The 27,571-nt window shown below is 40.9% G+C and overlaps 2 protein-coding genes across 4 annotated transcripts in view; one reads left to right on the top strand and one right to left on the bottom strand.

Annotated features, from left to right (window-relative positions):
- Positions 1 to 1,184, bottom strand: part of RHPN2 (rhophilin Rho GTPase binding protein 2) — a 31,106-nt gene extending 29,922 nt beyond the window's left edge. Inside the window, exon 1 of the mRNA XM_038148242.1 lies at positions 471 to 1,184. Within this exon, the coding sequence (XP_038004170.1) occupies positions 471 to 1,169 (699 nt within the window). The 5' untranslated portion in view covers positions 1,170 to 1,184. The remainder of the gene's footprint in view (positions 1 to 470) is intronic.
- Positions 1,185 to 7,723: 6,539 nt separating this feature from the next.
- Positions 7,724 to 22,598, top strand: GPATCH1 (G-patch domain containing 1). 3 transcript variants are annotated; one of them, XM_038148437.1, is made up of 20 exons: positions 7,724 to 7,824; positions 8,795 to 8,929; positions 9,137 to 9,222; positions 9,616 to 9,776; positions 10,139 to 10,236; positions 10,375 to 10,433; positions 10,744 to 10,989; positions 11,790 to 11,937; positions 12,662 to 12,741; positions 13,754 to 13,958; positions 14,575 to 14,862; positions 16,612 to 16,793; positions 17,197 to 17,324; positions 17,592 to 17,725; positions 18,056 to 18,225; positions 18,920 to 19,133; positions 19,830 to 19,940; positions 20,409 to 20,533; positions 20,987 to 21,132; positions 22,294 to 22,598. In XM_038148437.1, exons 3-20 carry the CDS (start codon positions 9,211 to 9,213, stop codon positions 22,313 to 22,315), a joined length of 2,529 nt encoding a protein of 842 aa, XP_038004365.1. In that variant the 5' UTR covers positions 7,724 to 7,824; positions 8,795 to 8,929; positions 9,137 to 9,210; the 3' UTR covers positions 22,316 to 22,598. The 3 variants fall into 3 exon arrangements, with proteins under 3 accessions (XP_038004365.1, XP_038004364.1, XP_038004363.1); XM_038148436.1 differs by having other exon boundaries at positions 7,759 to 7,861; positions 18,923 to 19,133; XM_038148435.1 differs by having other exon boundaries at positions 7,759 to 7,861.
- Positions 22,599 to 27,571: the final 4,973 nt, after the last annotated feature.

The raw sequence follows: 27,571 nt of genomic DNA, 5'->3' as shown, positions 1-27,571 counted from the left end.
CCAGCAAACTTTCTTACAGGTACGTAAGGCAATTTACTAGAAAGCGCGCGAGAGACGCAGCGACACCGGGGAAGAGAGCGGCGGGGGGAAATAAATAAGCGCAGCAAAAAGACGGCTGACAAGTGCAACTCGACTCATTCTGGGAAGCTACGAGGGCTCCTGTCCTTCAGGATGACGCCCAGCTCAGCAGCAGGGGAGGGCCGCGGGGTCCCCGCGCCGGGCGGTCCGAGCGGCCGCTCCCTCCCGGCCGGGTCCCCATCGGGGCTGCCTGCCCGCCGCCCCCAGGGCTGCTCCCACGCCCGTGGGCAGCCCCAGGACAGAGCCCACAGCGCTCCGCCGGGAGAAAGCAGTCCGTGAGCGACGGAGAGGGGACCCCCAGCCCCGAGCCGCCCTCCGCAGGCGCTGTCCCGGGCACACAGCCCACTGTGCACACAACCCACCCGCCCCGGGCTGGCCACCGAGCCTCCCACCTTCCGAAAGTAGCTATCCCCCGCCGGCTCCGTCGCCTGGCGGGGCAGCAGGGCGTCCGTCATCTTCGGGCGGGCCGACAGCCGTCCGTCCGACCGCCAGGCACTGCTACGAGACGAGCTCTTCTGGGCGAAACCACGACCCTGCGGAAATGCCACCGCCGCCCCACGGCCCCGCCCGGCCCCACCTCCGCTGGTGGCGGGGAGGAGCTGCCCCGCCCCACGGCGCTGCTCCTCCGCCGCCGCCCCGTGGTCCTGTCGCGGTCCTTGCAGCGACCCTCGGGCCTCTTCCCGGAGAAGAGGTCCTCGGCGGGGTGGCTGAGGTGCCCCTGGTGCGGAGACGGGCGGTGGCTGTGGCTGACAGAGAGCGAGCCCGGTGCCCCGCTGCGCGGTGGCGGCTCGGCTCGCTCCCCCTCGGCCCCCGGCCGTTCTCCGCTGGAGCGTGCCGCAGTCTGGCTGGCCGCCTCGAAGGCACGGCTCGCCTCCCGGCGCTTCCCCGCGGCCTCCCGCGCCGCCGAGCCTGGCCACGGCCCCTGGGGGTGGCCACCCGGAGCGGCCGCTCCCGGCACCGTGGAGCCGCCACCAGCTTTCCCCGGGGACCGCCTCGGCGAGGCGAGGTGCCCGCGGGTGGCTGCCCTCAGAGCCGCTCCTTACTCCGGGAGGGTGCTGCAGCCCCGGGGTGCCGCCCGCAGCGAGGAGCATCACCGTGGTGGGGCCGGGGCGCCCACGGCCGCTTGGCACTGACTGCTTAGGAGGGGGTATTGACCCACGGTTCGCAGCACGGGTCTCTCCCGGGCCCCTCTGGGCCCCGCCGCCCGCACCCTGATCTGTGTAAAGGCTGGGAGAGGGGCCGGAGCCCGGGCCCCTAAAAGGGCAGCGGAACCACAGTGAAAGGCAGGGCTGGCCCTGCTCCGGGAAACTGCTGTGGGACCAACCTCACCATTGCCGAGGTCTGCAGCGGTTCGTGCTGCAGAGATCACCTGCCTGAAACACTCCATTGTGTAACTGGTTTCACAAATGCTACTGGACACTTGTGTGAGGAATTTGCCAATATTGGTTCCTATGCCTAGCCGTGCCTAACCTACAGAGCTTGCCAATTCCAAATATTGGAATTTCCCAATATTGGCTCCTATTCCTAGCTGTGCCTAACCTACAGAGCTTGCCGTGCATTTAGCATTGAAAGATGCAATACTTCTATTGGTATGGCCAAACTTACCTTCCTCCCCACCTCCTCCAGCCTTATTTATCTTTTTTTTTTTTTTAGCTTTCTTTGAATTATGGTGTAGTTGTGTTGTGGAAAAAAAAAAAATTGAAGAGAGAATTTTTTTTTTATCAAAGGCAAAAATATCCTTGGAATAATATTCTTAATGGAAACCATTCTTTGAAAATACTGGGGTCTCCAAAGGGTTCTACAAGGCAGGCTGGTTAAACTGTGTGTCTACTGCATGTTTTTAAGGAAGAATACTAGAGTCAGCAACTCAGAAATTGAGATACAAAGATTTGCTGTCTTGAAAGCAGCTGAATTTTGTTTGTTTTGATTTTGGTTGCTCTCACCTCACTATTTTTTCCCCCAATAATTCTAAAGATATGGGCTGACTGTATCAAATTATGTATTAAATATAAATAGATGAAAGTAGGAAACTTGCTTCAATTTCTGATCTGAGTGTGTTAAAATGTTTTAAATTTTGTGCTATTAGAAAAGGTACTTATCTGACAAAAAGGGTTTTAGAATTCAAATCTTGCAAATCAGTTTAAAATTCCAATGCAACACATAGAAACTAGTTTAAGGTAAGTGAGTAATTTGCCAGGCAGGCTGTGCTGATACAATCTTCCAATTAACACAACATCAATGTAACCCTCTTTGGAGTTCGCCCTGCTGTCACTGGCTTTGATGAAAACTGAACTCATTGAAAGGCTACAGCTATTACTCCAAATAAAGCCCTAAGAGCCTGCAGTCAGGCCAGAGGCTCAGTTCACAACAATGATGGTTATGTGTAAAACAGAAATTTGCAGAGATTTCTGCATGATACAACACCAAAGACACTTTCTAACATATGCTGGTGACAAAATGCAGCCTGTCTTGGTTGCTGGTGGATTCCTTGAATAAAGCAAAATCAGCACATCTAGTAACTTTCTACAGTAAAAGCAGCAGTCCAAGACAGCAGGATTCCTCCCCGTTGTTAGTGTCTGGGGCATGTCACCCAGCACTCTCACAACTGCCAGACCAGACTGTGCCTTCCCCTCACTCCAATAAAGGGTATTTCATCATGACTGCATTAGGGCTGATTGAGTGTTTCTTCACTAAGTCACTGTAGGTTTTGTGTGCATATAGTGAACATGGTTTTTTTTTTTTTTTTTTGCAAAAGGCACATATTGATTGCATGGTCTCAGTAGTGCTCAGCTGTGTAATGACTGAGTAGGAGTGCTCTCTGACCCTGGAATGTAAATTGCAGCTTAGAACATTCCAAAACCTGATTTATGCTCAAAAACCCCATGTCCCTGCTCTTCTCATCATGTTGTCTGCAGTAGCTTTTTGGTTGCTGTTAGAATTCCTAAATAGAGTTGGGTTCATACCACAAACTTTCTCATGATTACTGCCTGAGTCAGAAGGCTTGGTTGTGCATTGTAAAGATTGAGAAATATGTGCTAGAAATACAGATTAATGCATTCAGAAAATGCATTATGTTGTATAGATACAGATATTTGCTTGACATTTATTTTTAATATTCAAAGAGGGCAAATTCTGTGATCTGGTGCACTGGACGTGCACTATCTGTAAGAAAGCATCAAATGCTTAAGAATCTGCATCTAAAGAATATCAGTATGTGCTGAGGCCTGAGCACAGGCCTAAGCCAGGGCTGACTTACAACCCTGGGCACTGTGTGACCAGCACCATCAATATTACTCACCCAAAAATAGATGACCAAGACACTTATGCCAGCTGTTGAACACCAAATGGGCTGCTTTAGAAACTTTCCCATAACCTTGTGTAGTTATCTGCAAGAAATGTATAATTTTAAGAAAGTTTCCCAAGTGACAATAACAGAGGTTTGTTTGTATGATATTTTAGGGAAAACCCACCCTGCCGCAGCCTGGGCTCTGGCTCAGTGTGCCATCAGATCCAGGTGTTTCTGAGCTAAAAATATAAACAGGTCACTTTGACTGGCTGATTTGGGCTGATAAAAACTGGAGTCCATTTCAGGGCAAATTTGGAAGCCTCACCTATGGGTGGATGCACCATGCAGGATTTTCGCAATTGACAGGCAGCGTTCTCCAGGTCCTCTCTGCGAAATGGGGCTCAGCAGCAACTGTAATTGTGGATTCTGGATGATGGTAAAGCATTTCGGTGATCTCTTTCTACTATTCTCCTCCTTGTATAGTAATGACAAGGTGCATTACTTGCTTATTTTTGCTTGTTGTTAAAGCTGAGTTGTAAGCTTCTTGTTTTATTAAATGCATCATTTTACTTTCGTGTTGCCTTACCATTCATAGTAAAATGAGACCATTCTCTCCATTGGTGTCTGTGTCTTTTAAGTTGCCCTGTCAATTGGCAAAACGGTTCTGCGTGAAGTGCTGAATCTGAAAGAATTGGTTCTTATCTCTGCATCATCTCTCTTAGTTCTTTCCAGGAGAACTCACCGTCTCCTAGCTCTTTGCAGAACTAGGTGCTAACTGGCTTCGTGCATTTCACAGATAAAGCAGCCAGGTGACATAGAAATGACCATGCTGGAAACAGGCACTTAATGGCAGACCTGTCCCAGGTTTTGTTCCACAATAGTAAAGGTAAGAGGGATGAGAACTGGGACCAGAATCTGAACACCCTTACCGCAGACACGTATATATGATATATATGTGTATATTTCTCGTGTGTTTGTATCACTCCACTCGTTCTGTTAATCCTCTCCTTCTTGTTCTGCTCCATCATATGAAAAAATATGTGACTCGAAGAAATCCCATCAATAGTCTTCTCTTTGGCCACTAGGAAATATCCCAGTCTGGGAAATTAATTTCCTGCTGGGGTACCAGTTATGTATCATTCCATACCCAAGATAGGAACTGGCTGCTCTCTGGAGAGACAATGTTTCTTATCTCTGATTTTACAGACCTTTTGGCTATAAGGTGGTAGCAGGTCACAAGGCATCTTTTGTCCCAGAGAGACCCCCAGGCTTACCAGCAAAAGCACGGGATTATAGATAATATAATTAGAATGATACTGTGTGACGGGAGAAGTATGCATCAAATCCTGCTCCTTCTCAAGGTAGGTTTCTGAATTCTGAACCTGACATAATAGGAACATTTCTGTTCCTATTGTTGGTGGCTTTGAATATTAAACTTAGATTCTGATCAGAAAGACAGATAGATTTTGTCAGTAATCCTGACAGCTTTATGTCAATAAATTCCACTGCAGTGGTGTAGTTGAGTTAGTATCATCCTTTATTTCCGAAGATTGCAGTTCTTAATGAGCAAATGTCTGCCTACTGTAAGCAAGAACTAGGTGAGGAGTGAGGAAACATGATCATAGGTCGATTTTTTTTTCTCATTGTCTTTCCAAATAGTATTTGTGGGGAGGAAAAAAAAAGATTGCAAATTGCAAAAATAGGGTATGAGGCACAGCGGCAGCAATGATGTGACTCTGCTTTGAGACTGTTACAAATTTACTAGATGGAGTAGATGATTTCCTTAGCAGGAAATGTACCGAGGAACAATAAAATGATCTGAAAATGGCACACCAACTCAGTGTCAGGACTTTGGATAAGCACGATATGATTTGCTGTAGGTGCAGTGCTCCACTGCTGCTTCTTCACCTCAGAGGTATTGACTGCACATATTAATTGCAGCATTATCTTCACTGAAATCCCGTTTACTATTAAGTAACTAATATGCTATGTCTGTTCTGCTGTGAAATCACATTGGAAACCAGACATTGCAGTTTATGTGGAAACTAAGACCAAACATGGACAAAATCATCACCACTTTTCCCAGCTAATGCCTTGCATTTAACCGAGATCGACAGATAAAAGTCTGGGTATTAGAGAACAACATGTGGTATCTCTTTTTATTTTCCAGTCCTTAAAAAAAAGAAAGGTAGCATTTTGGAGAAGCTAAGGCAATGCCTCAGGGGCTGACCTTCAGGTGACTGTTTTGTCAACTGATACAACAGCCCCGAGTTAGCAGGATGAGTATACTGGGAAACATTCCCGCTGAATGGAAGCTAAGGCAGAGATGAGTTTGTCTTATTGTTTGTAAAAATATGGGATTTTTATACTTCCTGTGCTAATGATTTTTTGGTTTTTCTTTACTGTGATTTTAAAAACTCTTTAACTGAATTGAGTTTTTCCTTTTTTCTTTTATATATCGATTATACAAATTTTAGTCTGAAGTTCCTGTGACTTGCATGACTTAAAACTAATTAACAAATTTATTTGAAGGAGTGGTCTTAAATAACACAATAAAAGACATAACAAGACACTTCTATGCCTGATATTCTCGATGACTACAGAACCAGATGTTGTAAACTATGTATTGGAAAGCAAAAGCCTGAAGTTCACCTATGGCTTTAGGGCTCAATTTCAGCCTTACATCCATTGGCAAATATGTGCGCTTTCATTCAAAAATGCAGATTTTTTTTTCAACGAGACAAATTTCTGTAAAAAACTATTTGAAACGTAAGCTATTCAGTTCTACTAATATTTTCGTTTCATTGCAATTTTAAAAAAGACATTGGAATTATTGTCTAATATAGCAGCTACAAATAGCAATTGTCACCTGGTTTAAGAATTGTAAACGAGAGAGTTTACCACGGAGAAGGAAATACCACTGGGATGCAAATGTGATTCTAATCTGAGAAAAACCTTAACGGAAAAAAAAAGCTTTAGTATTTGATTACCTCAACTCTTTGAACTGATCAGACAAAACACTCAAAAGATTTTCTGTTAGCATTGTGCAAAAAAGGTTTATTTAAGCCGGTGTGTTAAGTCAAAGTCACACAGTATCGACTGTTCAGGAACAATTGTTTCCTAAACAAAGAGAAACAGCAAGGATGCTAACAGCTCGTTTGCCACCGTATGTTCTAGCTAAGTGCTCAGTAATGATGAGAAAAGACAGTGCACCTAGATAGTGTCTGTGGCTTCTGCTGTATTGTTCCTGAGTGAATTAGAGACCGGAATGAAACAGAGAACTCCCTATTTGCATGGAACCGTCTAAAGATTTCCCATGGAAACCTGAAGTCGCGTGAAACTCCGGCAGTTTCACCGGGAAAGAAACCAGCTCCATGTAAACAAATGAAGAGAAATACTGGGGTGGAGAATACACAGAAGTCGTACCTGTTAAGGGAAGGAATATATAAACACTGTGTTTTGATTTATTTTCAAGGATTTCAGATAAACTGGTGATACTTTAAATATTCAGCGCAAATCAAAGCGTTTGGTTTTTGGGGTTTTTTTTGGGGGGGAGAGGGGGTAACGGTGGAAATCAAATACAAATTTTGAACACTTGGATCCTACTGGTGAAAACTGGTCTTTGTACAGAATATGTTCAGGAAACGTTTCTCTCTCGATACAGGACTTCCCAGGGAGATTCAGAGATTCCTGAAAGCGTTGGGGGATGCAGCTCTTTGAGGGCAGGTTTGAACGCCCAGACTTCTGCCCCGAGTTCTGTGCAGATTCTTCTTGAACAGCGCATAAGACAACGTGGTTAGGCAAATTTTGCCGTGTATTTGCTTAAGTGTACAATGAAATCCGCAACTCCGTTTACCATGATTCAGAGTGGAGTGCACTTTACACCTTGATTGAGATGAGATGTGTTTGTCAGAGTCGTTGCTGCCCTTTTCCTGGCCCTGAGTCGGAGGGGGCTGACGCGGTGCACTCGATGGTGCGAGGGAGCTACCGCATGGCTGCTGACCGCCGGAGTCTGACGTGATGTGGCGTGGGGCATTTCTAAAGACACCAGTCAGCGTTTCGGACCCATGATGCGGATGGAGCCGCTCCCGGACCGCTGGGGCTGGGGCTTTTCCAGCCCAACACGCTCTGGCTGGAGGGACCCGTGCGCCCGGAGAGGCCGCGGCCCCCGCCATGCCCTCCCTCAGAGCGGGCTCCGAGAGGGGCCCGCAGGACCGCGCTGGGCAACCCCAGTGCCGCCATGAGGCCGAGAGGCGCTGGGGGGCTGCGGGCCGTCCCGCCGCTCCCGTCCGGCGGTGCAGGGCGCCGCTGTCCCGCGGAGCGCTCCCGGTGCCGGCAGGAGGCGGCGGGGGGCGCCGGGCGCTGCCGGCTCCGCCTCCTCTCGTGACGCCCCGTGTCCCGCGCGGCCACCGTCGCGTAAGATGGCGGCGGAGAGCAGCGACAGCGAGGAGGAGGACTTGGTGAGCTATGGAAGCGCGCTGCAGCCCCTGCAGGAGGGTAAGGGACCCCCGGGAGGCTCGTCTGCTCCTCCTCCCTCCCTCCCTCTGTCAATGCGTCGTGCGAGCGCTGGAGAGCGGCCCGGCGGGAGGCGCTGGCGCCGGGGCATCCCGAAGGGGCTGCGCGGTCCGCTCCGTTGGGTTGGCGGCCGAAGGCCGTGCAGCCCTTCCTCTGAGGGGCTGTGGCGTGTGGGCCAGCGCACACCCGCTTCCCCTGCCTCCTGCCGTGCTGTCCTGCGGGAGGATGTGGCCCAGCACACGGCGGGCCTCCTGCGAGCGGAGCGGGGAAAGAAAGGCCTCGGCAGCAGAGCGGCTGTGGCTGAGGGACCCCGCGGCTTGTGCCCGCTGCTCCGGGTGGAGCTGGGTGCCGGTCTTTGCTTCTGTCTTCCCCTCCGCCCAAAACAACCCAGTACAGTTCGGGTGCACGCAGTTATGCTAATCTGACCGTCCGATGCTTACATGGTTGAGATGGACAGGGCCGGGACTAATGTACAGTTGTGACTCCCAAGTCTGTGCCATTTTACTCAAGAAATATGGTTAAAAAGAGGTAAATGTTTGTGTCAAAGGCTATGGCTTTCGTGTTTTGTTTCAGTTTATACACTTTTGGTGTGTAATTACTGAAGTGAAGCAATCCTGTCAGAAGTCTTGCATGCTTAAAAACTAAAAGTTTCCTTTCACAAGATAAAATCCAGTGTTCTCAGAAGTCAGTAGAATTAAGGATTTTGATGTGAACGCTTCATGCTTTTCATTTATCAGTGGTGTACCTGAATAGTTACAATAGAATGGAAATAAATAAAATGTGATGATTTCCGTGTCAGGTTGGCTAGTGTTTGATCCTGTTCTTACTTGCAAGGAAGAAACAGCTTCTGGAGGAGGTGGGAAATAATTCCTTCATGTAAAGTTGTGTCTTACTTTCTGATTTATTTGCTTGTAGGTGAACGAATTAAAAAGCCGGTTCCTCTTCAAGAGCAGACTGTTAAAGATGCAAAGGGACGATACCAGCGATTCCATGGTGCATTTACTGGTGGCTTTTCTGCTGGCTACTTCAACACTGTTGGTACAAAGGAAGGTACGTTTTTGTTCCTGCTATTCCTTATACAGTGAACAGTTGAAATAGTATTGCTGAAGTTATTTCTCCCCGTGTTTTTGGGACTGTAATTTTACAAATATTCCTTTGATGTATCCTTAAGATGTAAGGTTGAAATGTTTGATTTTTTTTTTTTTTTAATATTATGTTGCCTTAAGTACCTCACTTAAATATTTACCTTCTTTAAAGGATGGACACCATCAGCTTTTGTATCATCACGGCAGAAGAGAGCAGGCAGAACCATTCTTGGACCAGAAGATTTCATGGATGAAGAGGTAAATTTAGAAAGGAATTGAAAACGTGGGTAAATAGTTGCCATGACAGCAAAAATTGAAGTAACCTTGAAATTACATATTGTATACAGTGTTATCCTACTAGGTTATACAGACTATTTCATAGGTTCATTTAAGAAGCTCCTGTGATGTCAATATTAAAAAATAAAACCAGAACTCAACCTTTTCACTTTATCAGAAAATGCAAATACTTGTGAAACTGTTTAAGATATTTTCACTAAAGTTACTGAAAAAACAGCTGGTATGTTGAGAAAATTAGTGGTTTGAGAAAATTAGCAAATATGAAGGTCATATGCCATTTTCATTACTTTACTATTACAGTAAGAATTCAAAGGATATTTAATCTAAATGTTCTCATTTTGTGTGTATTTCCAGGATCTTAGTGAATTTGGGATAGCCCCAAAAGATATTACAACTACAGATGATTTTGCATCTAAAGCTAAAGACAGAATAAAGGAGAAAGCTAGACAGATTGCAGGAGTAGTTGCTCCCATTCCAGGAACCACTGCATTTGATGATTTAATTGGACCGTCTAAGTAAGTAAATTCACATAAAACTTTGCCAAACCACTTGTTTCACTTAGAAATGTTGAATTGCTTAGAAAAGTAATGTCTGACCACTGGAGTTGTGAGACTGGAAGATCCTGCAGTGGTACATTTCCTAGGTGGCCTCCCCCTGGATTTTTGTTTTGAATGTGCAGAGTTGCACCGGGTAAACATCTGTAAACTGACAGGTAGTGTGTATGCAAATAGCAACACTTTCAGATTTGTTTTTAAAGTGGGATATAAAACTAGAAGTTGAAATATTATATATGTACATTATTTATCAACAAATAATAAAGGTGTGGTTTGAAGTAATTTTGGGTTTTGTTTCCTTTTTTTTTTCTTTTTCTTTTTAGAATAACAGTAGGGGTTGAACTGTTACGAAAAATGGGCTGGAAAGAAGGACAAGGAATTGGCCCACGAGTCAAAAGAAAGCCACGCAGACAGAAACCTGGTAAGTTCAGGGAAGTTCCTGAGCTAGTTAACTTTCTTATTAGTAGAAAGTTAACATTCACAGACTGATTAGAAAATTGATTTTAAACCCTCTTTTTATTTTTATTAATGTCATTTAATGGTATGATGTCTCTTACAGATCCTACCGTGAAGATTTATGGTTGTGCGTTACCCCCTGGACTGTCTGAGGGCTCTGAGGTATTGAACAGGGAAAGAGTCTGTTGACTTATGTAAGAATATGTGATAACAGATTAAAAAGACAGCTTCTTTAATGTCCTCAAACAGTATTTTAAAATGCATTTTCAAATCTTCTTGAAAGTGTTTATGAATACTTTCTGTGCTTAATGCGTAGAAAGTTTTTAATATTTAAATTTCATAAGAAGGTATGGTTCATACACAATTCAGGAAATGCAAACTTGCCTAGGCTCATGATATGTGAGTGTTGTTAAAGCTCAACATACAGAACTTTTAGTCATATTTGCTCTCATAAACTTTTATTTTGTGCCAGGATGAAGAGGATGAATACCAGCCAGAGAATGTGACCTTTGCACCGAAAGATGTAATGCCTGTAGACTTGACTCCAAAAGAAAATGTCCATGGACTTGGCTATAAGGGTTTGGACCCCTCACAAGCCTTGTTTGGTGCATCTGGAAGAGAACACCTGAATCTTTTCACAGGTGGTTCTGAAGAAACAAGCAACTTACTTGGTGATCTGAGACACAGTAAAGGAAGAAAACTAGGTATTACAGGTCAGGTAAGGACGTCCTTTAATGCATTTTATGATTAGTGCAGTAAAATCCACATAAATTTTGTTTTAAGTTGAAAGCTCCTAGTCATTGTAATATTGTAAGAAATGTTAAGTGTGTTTTGATAATAGGGTTTTTTTAAAACTTGTTTTGAAGATGTGGAAAAATCCTTAGAACTCTCAAATGCCTTCACTTACTGAAACTGTAAAAGACAACTCTAAAATTACCTGACTGAGTAGCTGGATGGAAAAATGTTCTGTGTTACTTTGATTAGATAAAGTTAATATTCAGTATGTTTTTAGTTAATGTTTTTTTGTCTATTGTACTTTCAGTAATGCTGTATCTGTCATCTAGAGAGGTTTTGTGTTGCTCCAGGGTATTTGGAGTTCTTATCTAGAAGGACTGTCAATTTATATTTTCTGGGAATTCTACTTGTTTAATTTCCCTGTCAACTGCCATATTTTTTTCCTTTTGAGAATTTAACCTGCTCTTAGTCAGATTGCACATGTTGTTTTGGTGGAACTAGTCTGCTGTCCTTGTCTTGTGCACACCAAACTTGCTGTCCCTCCCTGCCACTCCACAAGGGAGTGGAATGTGTTTGCTTTTGCTGCTTTTGTGCTCACTGAGGTGTGGGGTTTTTTCCCCCTCAGTTTCTGTGGTGTAACTGTACATTTTTCCCAGAGTATCTATATTTGTACTTTCTATAGATGAGTATATATCCATGTAGATGTGTTCTGATATGTGACTTAAAAGCTTTTCCACTTTTGAGTTCTCATTTAAAATATGTATTTTAAAATATGTATTTTAGGCTTTTGGTGTAGGAGCTTTAGAGGAAGAAGATGATGATATTTATGCAACTGACACACTGTCAAAATACGATACAGTTCTAAAGGATGAGGAGCCTGGGGATGGCTTGTATGGCTGGACAGCACCCAAACAGTATAAATCCAAAAAAAGTAAGAGCTGTGGTTCTCTTTAAAGAGTGAGTGTAATGTGGGGGAAAATAAAATAAGAAATGTACTCTGTATTTGCCATATATTTTAATTTTCAGCCTTGATATCTGAAAATTCAACTAGTCCTACTTCAATGAAGTGTTCAATTACAGAAGTAATTTCCCAAGTCTTCCACTAATCCCAGTGTAGATTAAACCCTCAAAGCATATTTTCAAAATGACATTTGTGCTGCTTTGTGAGATACAGTGTTCAGTTTCACTGAAGAAAACAAGTGGTTGTGAATCAGTTACAAAATACGGCCTAGCACTTAAAAAAGAGAACTTTTTTTTTAAGATGAACTTCTGTATTTTCAGATAATTTTTATGAATTGTATCTTGGTGCCACTTTATTTTTACTGCAGTGTGTAAGTGCATGAAATGCTGCCACAGTTTCTGGAGCAGCTGTTCATGTGGGTTGCACACGTTAATGGCACTGATGGTGTTAGCTGTGCACAGTATGGATACTGCTCCTTCACTGTCAGCCGTGTTCAACCTGCAGCAGTCACTCTGGCAGCAGTTTTTACTTGTGTAATACTAACCCAGAATCAGAACCCTTAATTTTAAGTGAAAGGTGGCGAAGACGAACTCCAATTATGACTCATAATAGACAGTGACATATGGAAAACATGCAGGAAAAAAAATTGCCTAACATGCCTCTTTTAAATATTATATCTGCAATCATTTTGTAGGGCCTGAAAGAGATTTTAAATATATAGGCAAAATCCTGGCTGGTTTTTCCTTGGCATCCAAACCATCAGCTCCAATCAAGGTAAGCAGCTAGTGATATTTTATGTATTAAGAATAACATCATTTGTCATGTGAACTGTGTGGACTCTACTGCTTCTTTTCTGGTGTTTTGCTGTTCTTAGAAGGAAATGTTTTGGTCAGCAGTAAAAATCGCTGAATGAACAAAATTATAGCCCTGGGGCTGTTCAATAGAAACCTAAAATTTATCAGACTCCTGAAGGTATTTTAAACTTTGCCTGAGTACTGGCTTGGAACAAATGCCTTCCACACTATTCTCTGCTACTTTCTATAAAGTTGGAGGAATGGTTTAATTTAACTTAAAAAAAAACCCAAAAAACATATTTTGGTTCTAGATCTTTCATATGTAACATTCAGTTTTCTGTAAAAAGCAGGCCTCGTGCTTTGTCCACTTTGCTATTTTGGTGACAATTTAATTTCTTAGTCCTTTCTTCAGGTTTACATAATTCATGCCATATATGTTTGCATAAATTAGAATGACAAACAATTGTGTGATGGGGCCCTCTTTCTAAGGAAGAATATTTGTGTGGTATATAAAATCCCATCATATAGGGAGCACAGAGATAACTTTTTAAGTAACAGCTTGAATGAAGAACATGGGGAAAAGCACTTTGAAAGACATTCAGATGTAGGAAGCATGGAAGTACTCAGTAGTCCAATTGATTAAGTAATTTGACTTCAATTTAAAAAAATAGTAAGCAATATTAAAAGGTGTTTTCTCAAATAAAAGCAGTGCCTCCTAAGACTCTTGTTAATTTTTCTATCACTTGATGTGCACATTTTCATATTTTTTCATAGTTGTCAATACATGGTCAATATATTTGTTCCCAGAGTTTGTATTACAGTGCCACTTACTGGTCTATAGGAACTGGTAGCTTGTGCTATCTGTTTCTGCTGCTAAGATGTAAATTGGGGAGTTCTTAAGTTGAGCTTTTTCTGGAGCACATTTGTAAGTGCTGCATACAAAGCTGTGTCTCTCTCTCAGTGTTTTTGTTTCGTTGCCCCTTTCCCCCCAGATTTATCCACCACCTAGCCTGCCACGAAATTACAGACCAGTCCATTATTTTCGACCTGTGCTGCCAGCTGGGAATGAAAGCTGCCACTTACAGAAGGCATTGGAGGAGTCAGCTGGGAAACTGGAGAGTGATCCAACACAGCACAGCAGGCATGCTTTGAATGCAGCTCAGAGGAGGGAACAGCTAGGAGAGGCTGAGCTGAAAGGTATGAAGATCCGTGCTTGTGTTTCAAGCACGTTTGTGTGTTTAGTTATAGAACAGTAAGAATTTGGTCTGGCCATGAGTGCTTATTTTCTAACATAAATATATCAAATCTAGTTACCATAGCTAGTTACCATTTCATTGTTCAGTTTCATCTCAGCGGGTGAATTGTTGATGTAACTGTCTGTATTTTCATTCACTTCAATATTTCAAAGACAAAATGTATGTGTTGGAATGTGTTTTGTTTGGGAGGGTTGTGGCCTTTTATGAATATAATAGGCTGTGATAATTTTTTCTGTAAAATGTTTTACTGAAATACATTCAGATATACTAAGAAGATAATTTGTAACTGTGGCTCACATTTGTTTCTATGTTAGTAAACTTTAATAGTAAACTTTATCAAGTTATATGTAAATAGCATAAAAGATGTAAAATTGGCCAAATTTTTATTTGCCATGTATGCCATGTTATTGTTAATTTCTGCTTAAGAGCATTTTATCTGAATTTAAACACATGTGGTAGGGATTTTTCTTCTGCTAAAGTGGAAGAAATAGTTCTAGTAATTTTTCATTTCTCTTTATCTTAACTGATTTCTCTTTACTGCTTTTTTTCTGCTTTAGGTCCAGCTCCTTCTGTTTTGGAATATCTGTCTGAGAAAGATAGAGAAAGACTCAAAGAAGTGAAACAAGCATCTGAACAAAAAATGAAAGCAAAAATAGTGTCTCAGCAGTCACCAAATAGCAGATTCCAGTTGGCCTCCCCAGAAGATGCTGCTAACAAATGGCAGATGCTGCTGGGGGGGCAGTTAGCAAATGCTGGTTCTAGTGACTTCAAACCATTTGCAAAAAATCCAGAAAAACAAAAAAGATATGAAAATTTTGTGAAAAGTCTTAAACAAGGAGAAAAAGGTAAAATATTTCTTAATTTTCTCCTTCCCTTCCCACCCTTTTTTTTTCCCCAGTGCATTTTATATTGACTATGAGTTCTCTTCCTGAATTCCACAGCATTTCTCCTTTTACTTCTTTTCAGGACCAATGTTTACAGAAATCTTTACTGATACTTAGTCATGTTGATTTCAAGAGAACTGCTCAGTTATTCAGTTGTCAGCAAGTCTTGATTTTAGGCATTACATTTCATACTTCTGTGATGTAGCAGAAGTTCAGTTCTGCTTCATTTCCCGATTTCCCTCATTTCATTTGCCAAGGTACGCTTCAGCTTTGGTCAGTGGAACAAGCCTTTTAATTTAGTTTGTTTCTCTTAGAGGAGCTAAACTGACAGATCACATAAAGGCAGAAACAGGACTGGGTAACAGTAGAATCAGAAGAAACTCCATACCCTCTGCACCAGGGCAAGATAAGAGCCCTTAAGTGAACGAAGTATTTCACACTTCTCCAAGCTTGTATTGTCTGTCCTTCAGATACTCAAACTTCTGCTGTCACTTGTGTTCTTCTCAGAAAAAATGACTACTGTAAAAACACAGCATCAATGCAGAGCTCTTACTCAAAACAAAAAACATCCAACCTCCTTCATCATTTCTTTTCATGCTGTTTCAGTCTCTTTCCATTTTGTTTAGGTTTTTGATATTAAATGATACCAATTAAATGTGGTGTATCTTAGATTAAACTAGGTACTTGCGATGCCGTGTGCTGAGTTCTCCAGTTCTGTGATTTTTCTGTAAGGCATGAAAAGCTGAAATTGATCTAGGGAGTTCATCATCAGCCCATTACTGTAAATTGCCTTGAAATGAACTTTTAAAAAAAACGTTTTTTCCCAATTTTTGAAGTAGACAGGGGCTATTGGGAAAGAAGAAAATAGACTGCAGGGAAATTTGACAGAGGAAAGCATATGGTGACAGGTAGAAAACCTGGGTTTGTTGTTTTAGTTGTGATGTGGGATTCTTTTTCTTTTTTATCTTTTTTAAAGTCCTTTTCATTATATAAAATAAATATTTTCTGGTGAGTAGCCTCTTCTAGTAACCGCATTGGGACAGACTACTTGAGCTTTGAACCCAGAGTTGCTCTGTTCAGGACTGGGATTTTCCCTGGGTGAAGTTGAGTATTCCCAGTTCTGACTGTATTATGACTGTGCCTCCCTAGTCATTACGATGAAATTGCAGAAATGTAGAAATAACTGGAATGGTAAAGGTCTGTTTTACTGTAAGTGTGGTTGCTTGGCTGGTGTTATTTCCTCTTCCTTCCGGGAGACAAACTGAACCTGTTGCTGTAAAGCTGCGTGCAAACTCTGAATTTATCAGTGGGCACTTCATAGACCAGACAGCAAGTTACCAGAGCATAGCCAGGCTTCAATTCTTTTGTTCTATGTTTTACTTATTTGATAAAGCTTTGGGTTATACTTTTTGTTTTAATCCCCTGTTAAATCCAGTAAGTATTTTGAACATTCTTTAAGGGGCAATGAATAAGGAATCGGTTTTACAAGTAAAATTACTTAAAATATCAATTTTGCATTTGGCAAATGCTGTCATTTTTGCTGTCTTGAAAAACGACCTCCATTTATCAAGGATTAACTCAGTTGACGTTAATACTACCCTTAAGATAAATATTCATTAAATACATGCAAGAATGTTATTTTTTGTTTGAAAAGTGTTGACCCAAAGTAAGCTGCCATCTCTGCTAAGCATTTCTCTCCTCATCTTACAGGAGAAAGACTGGAGCGTTTTTTTGACCAGAACATGACAGAGTGGGAGCGAGGCAGAGAACAGGAGGAGTTCTTCCGTGCAGCAATGTTCTACAGATCCTCAAGCTCCACACTCTCCTCCAGATTCACCCGGGCCAAGTATGAAGATGATGTTGACAAAGTTGAAGTTCCTCGAGACCAAGAGGTATTTGCTGCCTGCAGCCTTTTAATGCATTGGAGCTGCAGTTGTTGCCTGAGCCCTGACTTCCTTTTCCTTTTAAACTCTCATGAAGATATGTCACTGTTTTGTTGCCCTAATGTTTAGCAGCTTTTGAAAACACTTGGTGCATACAGAGTAGTCTTTGTTAAACAGCATTTAAATATTGATGGATTTGTCCTGTTCATAAATCTTACAACAGTTCAGAAAGTTTTTTGTGAGTGTAAATTCTGTAAATTAAATTACAATTAATTTAATTAAATTTATTCTGTAAATTAAATTAATTCTGTAAACTAAAGAGTGTAAATTCTGCACTTTGAAATTGTATATAAAATACATTATATCTCTCTTTAAAAATTATTTGTCAGCTATAAATGTTTGACTTTTTCAGAATGATATTGATGATAAGGAAACAGCTGTGAAGATGAAGATGTTTGGCAAACTCACAAGAGACAACTTTGAATGGCATCCTGATAAGCTGCTGTGTAAAAGATTTAATGTTCGTGATCCATATCCTGAGTAAGATAATTGATACTTATATTTTTAAAACTTTTTATAAATTCTGAGTTTTTCATTTGCTTGTAGAAAAACTGGCTTGATGTTTTCTTGTGTCATAAGGTGATACAGAACTGCCCAAAGGTTTTATTTGTGTCACGAAATATGGTGACCTCTGATAAAATAGCATGCATTTGAAGGACTACTGTAGGAGTTCAGGTTGTTGCAGCTAATTTGAGAATTTTTCTCTGTTGAAAACAATCATCAGCAAATAATTTTATTTCTTTCTAGTTCTTCTGTAGTGGGTTTGCCAAAAGTGAAGCGAGACAAGTATTCTGTTTTTAATTTTTTAACTGTGCCTGAGCCCACCACATCTGTAACTCAAGCAACAAATGAAAAGATCCAAGAGAGTAACAGTCTCAACAGTAAGTTTGTTGTTACTTTATCAATTTAACTGTACATGAGATAATAGTGCAGAAAAGGCACCTTTTTCATTGAGAACCTAACCACATGATTTTTTTTTCATTAAAAAAACCCAAACAAAGGAATTGAAAATAAAAACTCAGTGACATAAAAACTGAAGTTAGTGATATAAAGCAAATTTCTTCTACCTAAAAGACATTTATAGGTCAAATATTCATTAAAAAGGTTTTAAAAATGTCAAACAGAGGGAGCAGAGTAATTTAAAATCAAGTAGGTCATGAAATGCAGAACAATTTGGCATGCAGGTGATTTGAATATTTCGGATGTTTTAGAACCAAAGAAATCTTCAAGGTGGGATGTGTCAGATAAAGAGAAGGAGAAGAAAGATTCCATCAGTGAATTCATTAGTCTTGCTAGATCAAAAGCTGATGCTCAGCAGCAGCCACCAGTGCCAGCAAAAGAAGAAAGTGGAACTGGGACAACTGAAACTCCTCCCACTGTGGTGAGTTTACAACAGGGTTTGAACTTAAAAGAATAGCTGTAATCCTTGAAAACCCAGAAATAAGATGGGTTAATATATGAATTGTTTATATATGTTAATATTGCTTAAATATGTTGATATGAATTGTTAATATATGAATACAGATCAGTTTGCACCAGAGCCAACTCAGGATGAGCAAAGTTTGAAGAACTTTGAGGTTATAACTCTGGGGTGCAAGATGTTTGCAGCTTACCTCTGATTATACTTGAAGTAGGGCTTAAGAGAAGAAAAAATGTAGCCCAATAGTCTGGGAACTAAATTCAGTAACTTTACCACCACTCTGCTCACAGGCACAGAATGTATTTATTTCTCCTTTCCATAGGAGAGAGTGCATATTTTGGGGAGAAAGATGATGTTTTCCTTTTTTCCTTTTGCTTAAATTTAGCATTATATAATTGAAGTTTGAATTAATGAATTAGAATTTATAGTATCTGGGGATTATTTTCACAAACTGCACTACTCTTTATAGGACACTGGCTTAGTTCCTCAGTGTTTCAGAGCTTTACTCTTTGGGACCAAGATTGTTTATTTCACAGCTATTGTGCCATGCAAATGTTTTGTAAATACCTGTCAGCATGCCTGAAGTTATTCCTTATCAGAGAGAGATTGTTAGTTTCTTTAGTGCTTAAATACAGTTTGTTGTGATGCAATTTAGCAGGTAGCTGAGGAAGATAAGAACCAGGAGGAAGAAAGCAGACGACCCCCAATGGACTTATTTAAGGCCATCTTTGTGAGCTCCTCAGATGAAAAATCATCTTCCTCTGAAGAAGAAGAGAGTGATGAAGAACAGCAACCAACTACTTCAGAAAAACAGTCAGAAACCGCCAAAACAGTTGACAAAGCAGACAGTACTTCCTCTAATTTACAAGGTAGTACTTACTGGAAGTTCATTTTTATGCAACATAAAACAAATACCTTGTCAAAGTTTCATTCTTGAATCACACATTCTTGGACTGTTCAGTGCTGTGCTTCTGTGCAGATGATCGGAGATTGGCAGAGCTATGATGTAGGAAATGCAAACAGTGCAGCTCTGAACAGGGCCTTGCATGTTACAGTGTTACCAGCATTGCCATGGACCTTTTGTGTCGATTTTACAAGCAAACTGCTGAATGGAATATGCCTGTTACACAGTGAAGGGAAACAGGAACATACTTAAAATGAATGCTTTGTTCACTTACTGTCACAGTTGGCTCTATTAACGTTTAACTTGTAGTGTTTATTAACCTTTTACATCTCATGGAGTTTTTTTATTCATTCTGAGTAATGGAAAAATAGTACTGTTACAAAAGGGAAGCAAACAAATACACTAATAGCAATTTAATTAATATTTATAGTTTAAAGGGTAAATTTTGATTTAAAAGAAAAAAAAACCCTACAGTATGTTGACATGTTTCAGAATGTCAGCTACCCAGTTGGCCAAAGCAGTCCATAGAGATAGAGGATGCTGATCAGTTTGCTTTCTTAAAGGTTTTTAGAAAGCCTCTTGGAACTTTCTTCAACACTTCTTGGAAAAAGTATTTTCTTATTTTCCTTTCAAATATAGCAAGTTTTGGTTTTTTCCATAGAGAATGTGACTGCTACAGCTGATTCTGGCATTTCTTCGTTGCCTACTTCAAAGCAGGAACAGGATGCAGCAGAGGAATTTGGACCAAAGTTGCCACCAGCTTTTTCTTCTGGTAGGTTCTGCAAGCATCTAGAGTGTAAATTCTGCACATTGAAATTGTATATAAAATACACGATACCTCTCTTTAAAAAAAGCATTTGTGAGTAGGCCATCTGTCTCTTAATGTGTGTTATGTAAGCAGGCATCACCAAATGTTTTGTTGCCATGCTGTGACCCACCAACAGGAACCTCTGTGCCTGTGCACCAGGTTTGTTTTAACTCTATAGAGGTAATGATAAAAATGGATGTGAAAATAGAGGACAGCCTTGCAATTTCATTTTTTAACAGATTGCAAAGGCATTTAATTACAATAGGGATGTTACAGGTGGGAGTTTTAGACATGTAATTTCCTTTTTAAAGCTGGGGGTTTTGTTTGTTTAACTGTCATATTAGGTTAAAAGTAATACAGAATGTAATAACCAAATTACCCTATTTTTGTTGGGTTTTTTTTTATTCTTTATGCATTTGCTTTGTACTTTAGGCACTACTTGGCAACAACAAACAGAGCTGCCAGCAACTTTTCCTGGGCCTAGTAGGAAAGAAAAGCATAGGAAAATCAGAGAGAGGCACAAGACTAAGAAAGAACGCAAACGAAAAAAGGAAAAGGTAATAAATTTAAATACTGACTTTTGATTTATTGATTCTTTGATCTGCCTTTCAGAATGTTTTATTATTTATGCTTGGAAACCAGAAAACTATCCTGCTATGATGCTGCTTTTTCCATATGCACAGATGTGACTACAGGTACAATATTGTGGGTAGTTTCATGTTCTGTGTGCAATGTGTCAGACACAGTCTGGGAATTGCAGTCATGGCTTATATTCAGATAACTAATGAAACATCTGCTTTAGGGAGAGTTGAGTGCTTGGATTAAATGAATTTTGGTTTACAATATTTTTTTTAAGCTTAGTCTGAATAGAAGAAAAGAGTCATTGACAGGTGTTCTGTTTCACTGAAGCTTTGAGTCCGTACTGAAATTGACTTTTTTCTTTTGTTGATATTTAGAAAAATCCAAGTCTTTCACAAGGAGATAAAGGATTATTTCTGTTCTTTTTACAGAAAAAGAAGCATAAGAAGCAGAAAAACAAAGGAAAACACAAGAATAAAAAATCAGAAAAAGACAGCAGCTCAGACACTACAGATAGCAGTGACAGCCTTAGTGATATGGATACCACAGGCTTGTCACCTAAAGAACTTCTTAGAAGGTAAGCAGAAAGGTTACTGAAACACTTGCAGATTTTACAGTGAATAACTAAAACATCAATTTATGAGTTGTCATTCTATTTGCAGCAAATGTGAATAAGCCACTTTCTTTATGAAGATAAAATATTGCTCACTTTGGTGAGGAAAGAGTACAAATATTAGACATTTTAATCTAGAAGGTCATTAATTTTAGGAGAGAAGCCTCTTAAGGTAAAGACCACTAAACACACAGGCCTAGCAGAGCTAATGGACATTATAATTAAAGGTGACTGATAACTTTGGAAGGTATTTTGAATTGGAATTAAAAATTGAACTAGTGCAGGTGGAAATTCCTATTTTCATTTATCTACTTCTCTTGACCTGGGAACATTGGAAGGAACATTGTCTGCTGAGATTCCATTCAGATAGATCTGCTGTGTGGCACCACTGCTTCAGCCAGTCTGTGCTTCAGCAAGGGACAGCGAAGCGAGCAGAACAACACTTGAGTCATGTACATGTCTTCTAAACTTAGACTGTGCTATTACATTTTTATAAACTAGAGACTTAAAGATAGTGCTAACACAAATGTGAAAATCAGAAAAGCACATTTCACAATATTTTACACACACCTGAAGTAAAATAGAACAAGCCTAACTGTCTCCACTGCAGATCAGAGTGAGCTTCAGAAATGTCCCATGTGGAACAGTCACTGCAGTGGCTTCTGTTCAGTGTCCCTGGCTAGCTGAAGGAGAGGACTCGAGGCATGTTTTGAACACCACGTCCATCTGCTCTCATGGCAGAGCAATTGGGGTCGGGGTGTGGAGTGGAATGGGCAGGTACCAACTGGCATTTGGAAGGACTCTGCCTTCATTCCTTTGGAACTGAGTGTCAGTTGTGTATTGGTGTTTTCATATCAAAAAACAAACTGCTGCTTGGGTTTCTGAATAGCTGAAATATGTTTTTATGCATTTTGCACAAAACAGATTTCTTTGTACAAGCAGTTGTTTTGGAATCTTCACATTTGCATGTCTCTTATCACTGAGAAAATGTTTTTATCTGATTCAGCTCAGATCACTCTCTCTCTCTGCAACTAAGGTTTAAGAACCTGCTCAAGTAATGACATGTTCCTAATGTGGTGTGTGACTGTTCAGTGTGACCTTTTTCCTTTTTTTCCTCCCTTTCAGATTAAAACAACTTCAGTATTGAAGAGCTCTCTTGGGTTCTTCAGTGCTGTGTGACTTGATCTCCAATTTTGATCTCCTCTGTGATGGTAGATCAGTGGTGTATAATGTGAAGCACTATAGATACAGTATTCATATTGAATTTCTTTGAAAGTAAATGTGCATATGTTTATGATGTTCCATGAGTTCAAAATGTATGGATTATAGAACAGTGAAAAGACTCCTTTCTGGGCATAATAATCTGAAATACTGCAGGCTCTGTTTTATTTAATAAAACAAGGCATTTTAATAAATTTTATTATTACAAATAAGTTTTGTATAGTGATAATTTGTTATGCTGAGGACCTTTAAAGTGCTGGAGAGTTGAGTTTCAGTCTGAGTTAAGTTAGGAAGTTAAAACTAAAGCAATGTAAAAATTTTATTGGGTGCAAGTATTTTTATTGAATCTAATGTACAATTTCACATTGCACTTTTGAGTATCCAGCTGTTATTTTTGCCTCTCCAAACTGTATAACATTTACTATAGCAGCTCTAAACCAATAACCTTTGACAGAATCACAGGATATGCTGAGTTGGAAGGGACCTGTCAGCATCATCAAGCCCAAGTCCTGGCCCTGCACAGTTCATTTCACATAAATTATCACAGCTAATGAGCTTAAAGATTATGTATGACTATAAACTGCCTCATTTTTATGGAGTTACAAAGAAAACTGTTCATGCTGCTTTTTGTCTGCAGTTGTCATGTTGTAGAATAATTTAAATATGAGCCGTGAAATAATACTGAGGTGGTGGAGAGCAGCTGTGGGGCAGCTTGGAGCCCTGGCAGGAGCTGTAGGTTCAGGGGCCCTGGGAAGGGCACCAGGCTCAGGTGCTGGGCCCCTGCCCATGAGGAGCTGGGGCACTGCTGCCAGCCCAGGGATGGAAAGCTCTCTGTCACTTTGTATGGGGTTAATGCTTGTGGCAGCTGGTGTTTGGTAGCTCTGTTCACACCAACACATGCTTCACAGTCATGAGCAAACTCCCAAATGAGTGAAGAAAAGACTTTTCCAAATGTCTTTGCCAAAATTTGTAAGTCTTGGCCAGAACATGTGGCCTAAGAGCTCGATGTGCTGCGTTTTGATGGGCCAGAATCAAGGAAACAAGTGCTTGAAAGACTTCAGAGGCTTCATGAGATTTAAAATTGTTTTTTGAGAGGAAGAAGAGTTTGAAAACAAATATCCAGAAAACAAAAACACAGTCCCCATCCATCAGCATTTTTTTTTTTCCTCAACAAGATTCAGTAAATCTGCTCCAGGGTGGTATCAAGGATGTGAACTTTGCTGTCAAGTGGAGCTCTGGAACTCAGGATCCATTCTCATGCTGTTCCTGCTTTCACACTCCCCCTCGTGGACTAAACTCAGCTTATGAGAAGCCAGGAGTGCTGTGCAAGGGACTCTGTCTGTGTAAGCACACTGCAGGCAGTGAGAGCTGCACACATTAAGCAGCCATGGCTTAATCTAAGAATGGGTAATGAGTAGTAGTGCATTAATGTCATATTAGTTCATATGAAATGATTTAATGAAGTATCTAAAATGTTGATTTCCTGCTGTGCAGTGCCAGGTTTCTACCATAACCAGAAGCTTTTCCAGGCATACTAAAAAGGCCCAAAAGCACAAAAAGTCCAGACAAGGTTCAGCTTAGCAGCATTGTGTTAACCAAGAGCTGTGGATGGCTAGCTCCAAGAAACCAGCAAAGGAAGAAGGAAAAAGTCACATCTTTTAATGACGAGTAAATAAACACCTGGCAACTGTAAGCACATATTGTAGATTGGAGATACAAAAATAAGTGTCTCTGTGTTAGTCATGACATACACAGGTAAATAACTTGCCTGCTTTGTCTGAACTCAGAACTGGAACTTTCATTTTTCTGTTTTCAGCAAAATGCTAATCAGCTCTCTGACATATAAGTAAACTGAAACCAAGACCAGAAAATAAGAAGATAATCCATTAATTTTTTTAGAAGTAGAATAGATCCTTGAACATTCTTTTTGCTGAAAAGGCTATTATGTACTACTGAAGTGTCTGTCTGAAGTGTCTAACTTCTGTTTAAGAAATTTTATTTAATTTTTATCTAAGGAAGTTTTCTTTAACACTTGTTGAACAACACTTACTTTTCAGAATCTATCTAAAAGTATTTCCCTGAGTATTGGGAACTTTCTGACAGCAATGTACAGACAAGAATATGTAAAATATAGTAAGACCAGCCTAATTTCCTCCCCTCCAGCAACAGCTGAAGCAATTAGAATTCAGGAGAGTATGGTGGATTTGGAGCATGGAGGACTATTTTCAGCCCTGACAATTTTCACTCTGGCATTCTCTTTTTTTCCCTTTGAAAGAGTAGATACCAAGTGACTGGCTGTACTGAGAAAGCATTTGAAGTTCTTCTTGACAACAAACAGTATCTCTGTGAACTCACAGTGCACATATCTTTTGGAAAACAAAGATTAGTAGTGCATGCAGCAGACAAAGACTGGGTAAGTCTAGAAGGGCAGTTTTGACTGCAAGACTTTTTTGACTCAATAGAACAAGAACACACAGTAGCTTTGATCTTTTTTTTCTTTGATCTTAGAGACATTTCTAATCATTCTGGTGTCAGTACACTGACACACACTGAGAAAATAAGTGAAAAAGTGAAAAATAAACTTACTTTCAAGTTTGGTCTGTTATCAAGGGTTGCCAAGTTAGCAGGATAGCTCCTTCCAGTGAAAGCCCTTGTGAGGGAGCAGCTCTAGATCTGAAACTTGGTGTCAAAAAGGGCAGTTAGAGTCAGAGATACAAGATTTTATTCTCATATTGAAGAGAAATGAAAGAACACATCATGAAGGGAGTTTATGTTGCTTACTTTCTGATTGATTTTAAAATTTCTTTGTATTTACAAAAATCTGATTGTAGAAATGAGGTTGATCATGGAAATGAAAGATGGTTTACCTAGATGAAGATAAGATGACTGATCCTGTGATACTCTGAAATGTGAGTTACTCTGCATGTCAGCAGTCCTCACGGGTTTTTGAGGTGGATGCTTACAGTCAGGTGGGCACCATGATCCCTTTGTAAATCTTGATTCGTTATTTGTTTTACTAAAGAACTTCACAGAAACAGAATTGTTTGGGAGCCTCAAAGAGCATCCGGTTCCAACCCCTGCCATGGGCAGGGACACCCTCTGTCCCAGGCTGTTCCAAGTCCTGTCCAGCCTGGCCTGGGACACTTCCAGGGATGCAGCACCCGCAGCTTCTCTGGGCCACCTCACCAGCCTCACAGCAGAGAATTTCCTCCTAATACCAATCTAAACCTACCCTCTTGTAGCTTGAAGCCATTTTCCCTTTTCCTGTTGCTTCAGGCTCTTGTCAAAAGTTTCTCTCCATCTTTCTTGCAAGCTCCCTTCAGGTACTGGAGGGGCAAATTAGGTCACCCCAAAGCTTCTCCAGGCTTTGGGTCACCCCAAAGCTTCTCTTCTCCAGGCTGAACAATCCCAATTATCTCCGTCTTTCTACATAATAGAGCTGCCCCAGCTCTCTGATCATCTTGGTGGCCTCCTCTGGACCTGATCCAACTGCTTCCTGCCATTCCTGTGCTGAGGAGCCCAGAGCTGGAGGCAGTACTGCAGCTGGGATCTCACCAGAGCAGAGGGGCAGGATCACCCTCCTTGACATGCTGGCCATGCTTCTTCAGATGCTTTACTTCACAGCTTTATTTATGGGTAAGGGCTGATTATGTGTTGAGTGTCCCATAGATACAACAGGAAGATAGCCCTTTTCCTGAAATCACTTAAATTAATCACTTGTAACAGGGTAAGTAGATGGAAGGTGATGGAGAAGTACCATGGCCTCATGTTTCCCCATGGCTTAATTTGGATATTTGAAAAAAATTCTTCATGCAAAGACTTGTCAAGCATTGTAACAGGCTATCCAGGGCAGTGGTGCTGTCATCATCCCCAGAGGGGATGGGAGGGACAGTAACTGTGGCACTAAGGGACGAGGATTATGATGGACCTGGCAGCAGTGGGTTATTGGTTGAACTTCACCACCTTAGAGGTCTTTTCCAACAAAATGATTCTATGACAAATGAGCCAGTAATTCAGTATGGGTCATCATCTCAGCACTTCAGCAGTCTGTGGATTGCTGCTGTATCAAAACAAAATGATGTTTAAGTGGTGATGCTTTAAGTTTTAGCTTTTATATATTTTCAGATATATATTTATATATTTATATATATATTCAGATATATATTTATATATTTTCAGATCCTGCACTGCATTAGTGTATAACTCTGAGCTCCATGTAAGTGTCAGTAAGCTCTCTACACATTTTGGTCCTTCCAGGCCTGAGAACCAAGGTTACCATCTGCCTCAGGCCTTGAAAAGTATAAATGTAAGTGAAGCAAACCAGGGGAATGTGACTTCATTACCTGAAGCTATAACTGGACAATTCACCTCTGATATGCAAACAGACCAAACTTACATCTGTCTGAAGAACTCATGGCCATGGTCCATTTGGGTCTGCAAGGCTTTTGCACTGCCCGAGGTGTATTTACTGAAGGTGGGAGGAATGAGGGACTTGTCTTCACAAATAAACCGTGGGTCTGCTGGTAAATAGAGCTGGATACTGAGAGACAAACAGTGGGAAGGATTCCACTGATTGCAAATGGAATGAGAGAGATTTGTCTTCACAAACAAACTGTAGGTCTGCTGAGGAATAAAACTGGATACTGACAGATGAAAGAAACAATGGGAAGAACCATAAATTCCATGAGGAATTCCACTAATTGACACAAGGAAAAGACAAAGGTGTACCTTTGTCACGTACCTCAGCCCATGGGGAAAGAGGAAAATGTGGCTGGAAAATTAGGATAAAATAAGGCTGCATCCTCCTAAATTTGTGAGATCCCAGGGAAAATGCCCCATGCCCTCTCCCTTTATTTGAATAAAGTTACAGGACTCCTCTGCCTCCTTTTTGGACATAAACCTCTGGTGTTTGTGGATTAATTTTCCTGACAAAGGCCTTTAATAAATACCTATTTTATTATTTTCACTCTGTGTGGCCTCTGTTTTTAGTAGCCACTCCAAGGCATCAGTGGGATTTTCTATTATGAGAGAGATTTCCAGTTATTTATAGATAAATCCTTCAGAACATGAAGGACGGCAAAGGGAACCCCATAAATTTTGAAAATCTAATAGTGACAAAGGCTGGCATCAGAGGCAAGGCAGAAGGGAGACAAATATCTGGGAATAAATCACAGAGGTTTGT

Source organism: Motacilla alba, chromosome 11 (genome assembly GCF_015832195.1).
Source record: "Motacilla alba alba isolate MOTALB_02 chromosome 11, Motacilla_alba_V1.0_pri, whole genome shotgun sequence".
NCBI classification, from domain to species: Eukaryota; Metazoa; Chordata; class Aves; order Passeriformes; family Motacillidae; genus Motacilla; species Motacilla alba.
This window is presented reverse-complemented; position numbering and strand designations above follow the sequence as displayed.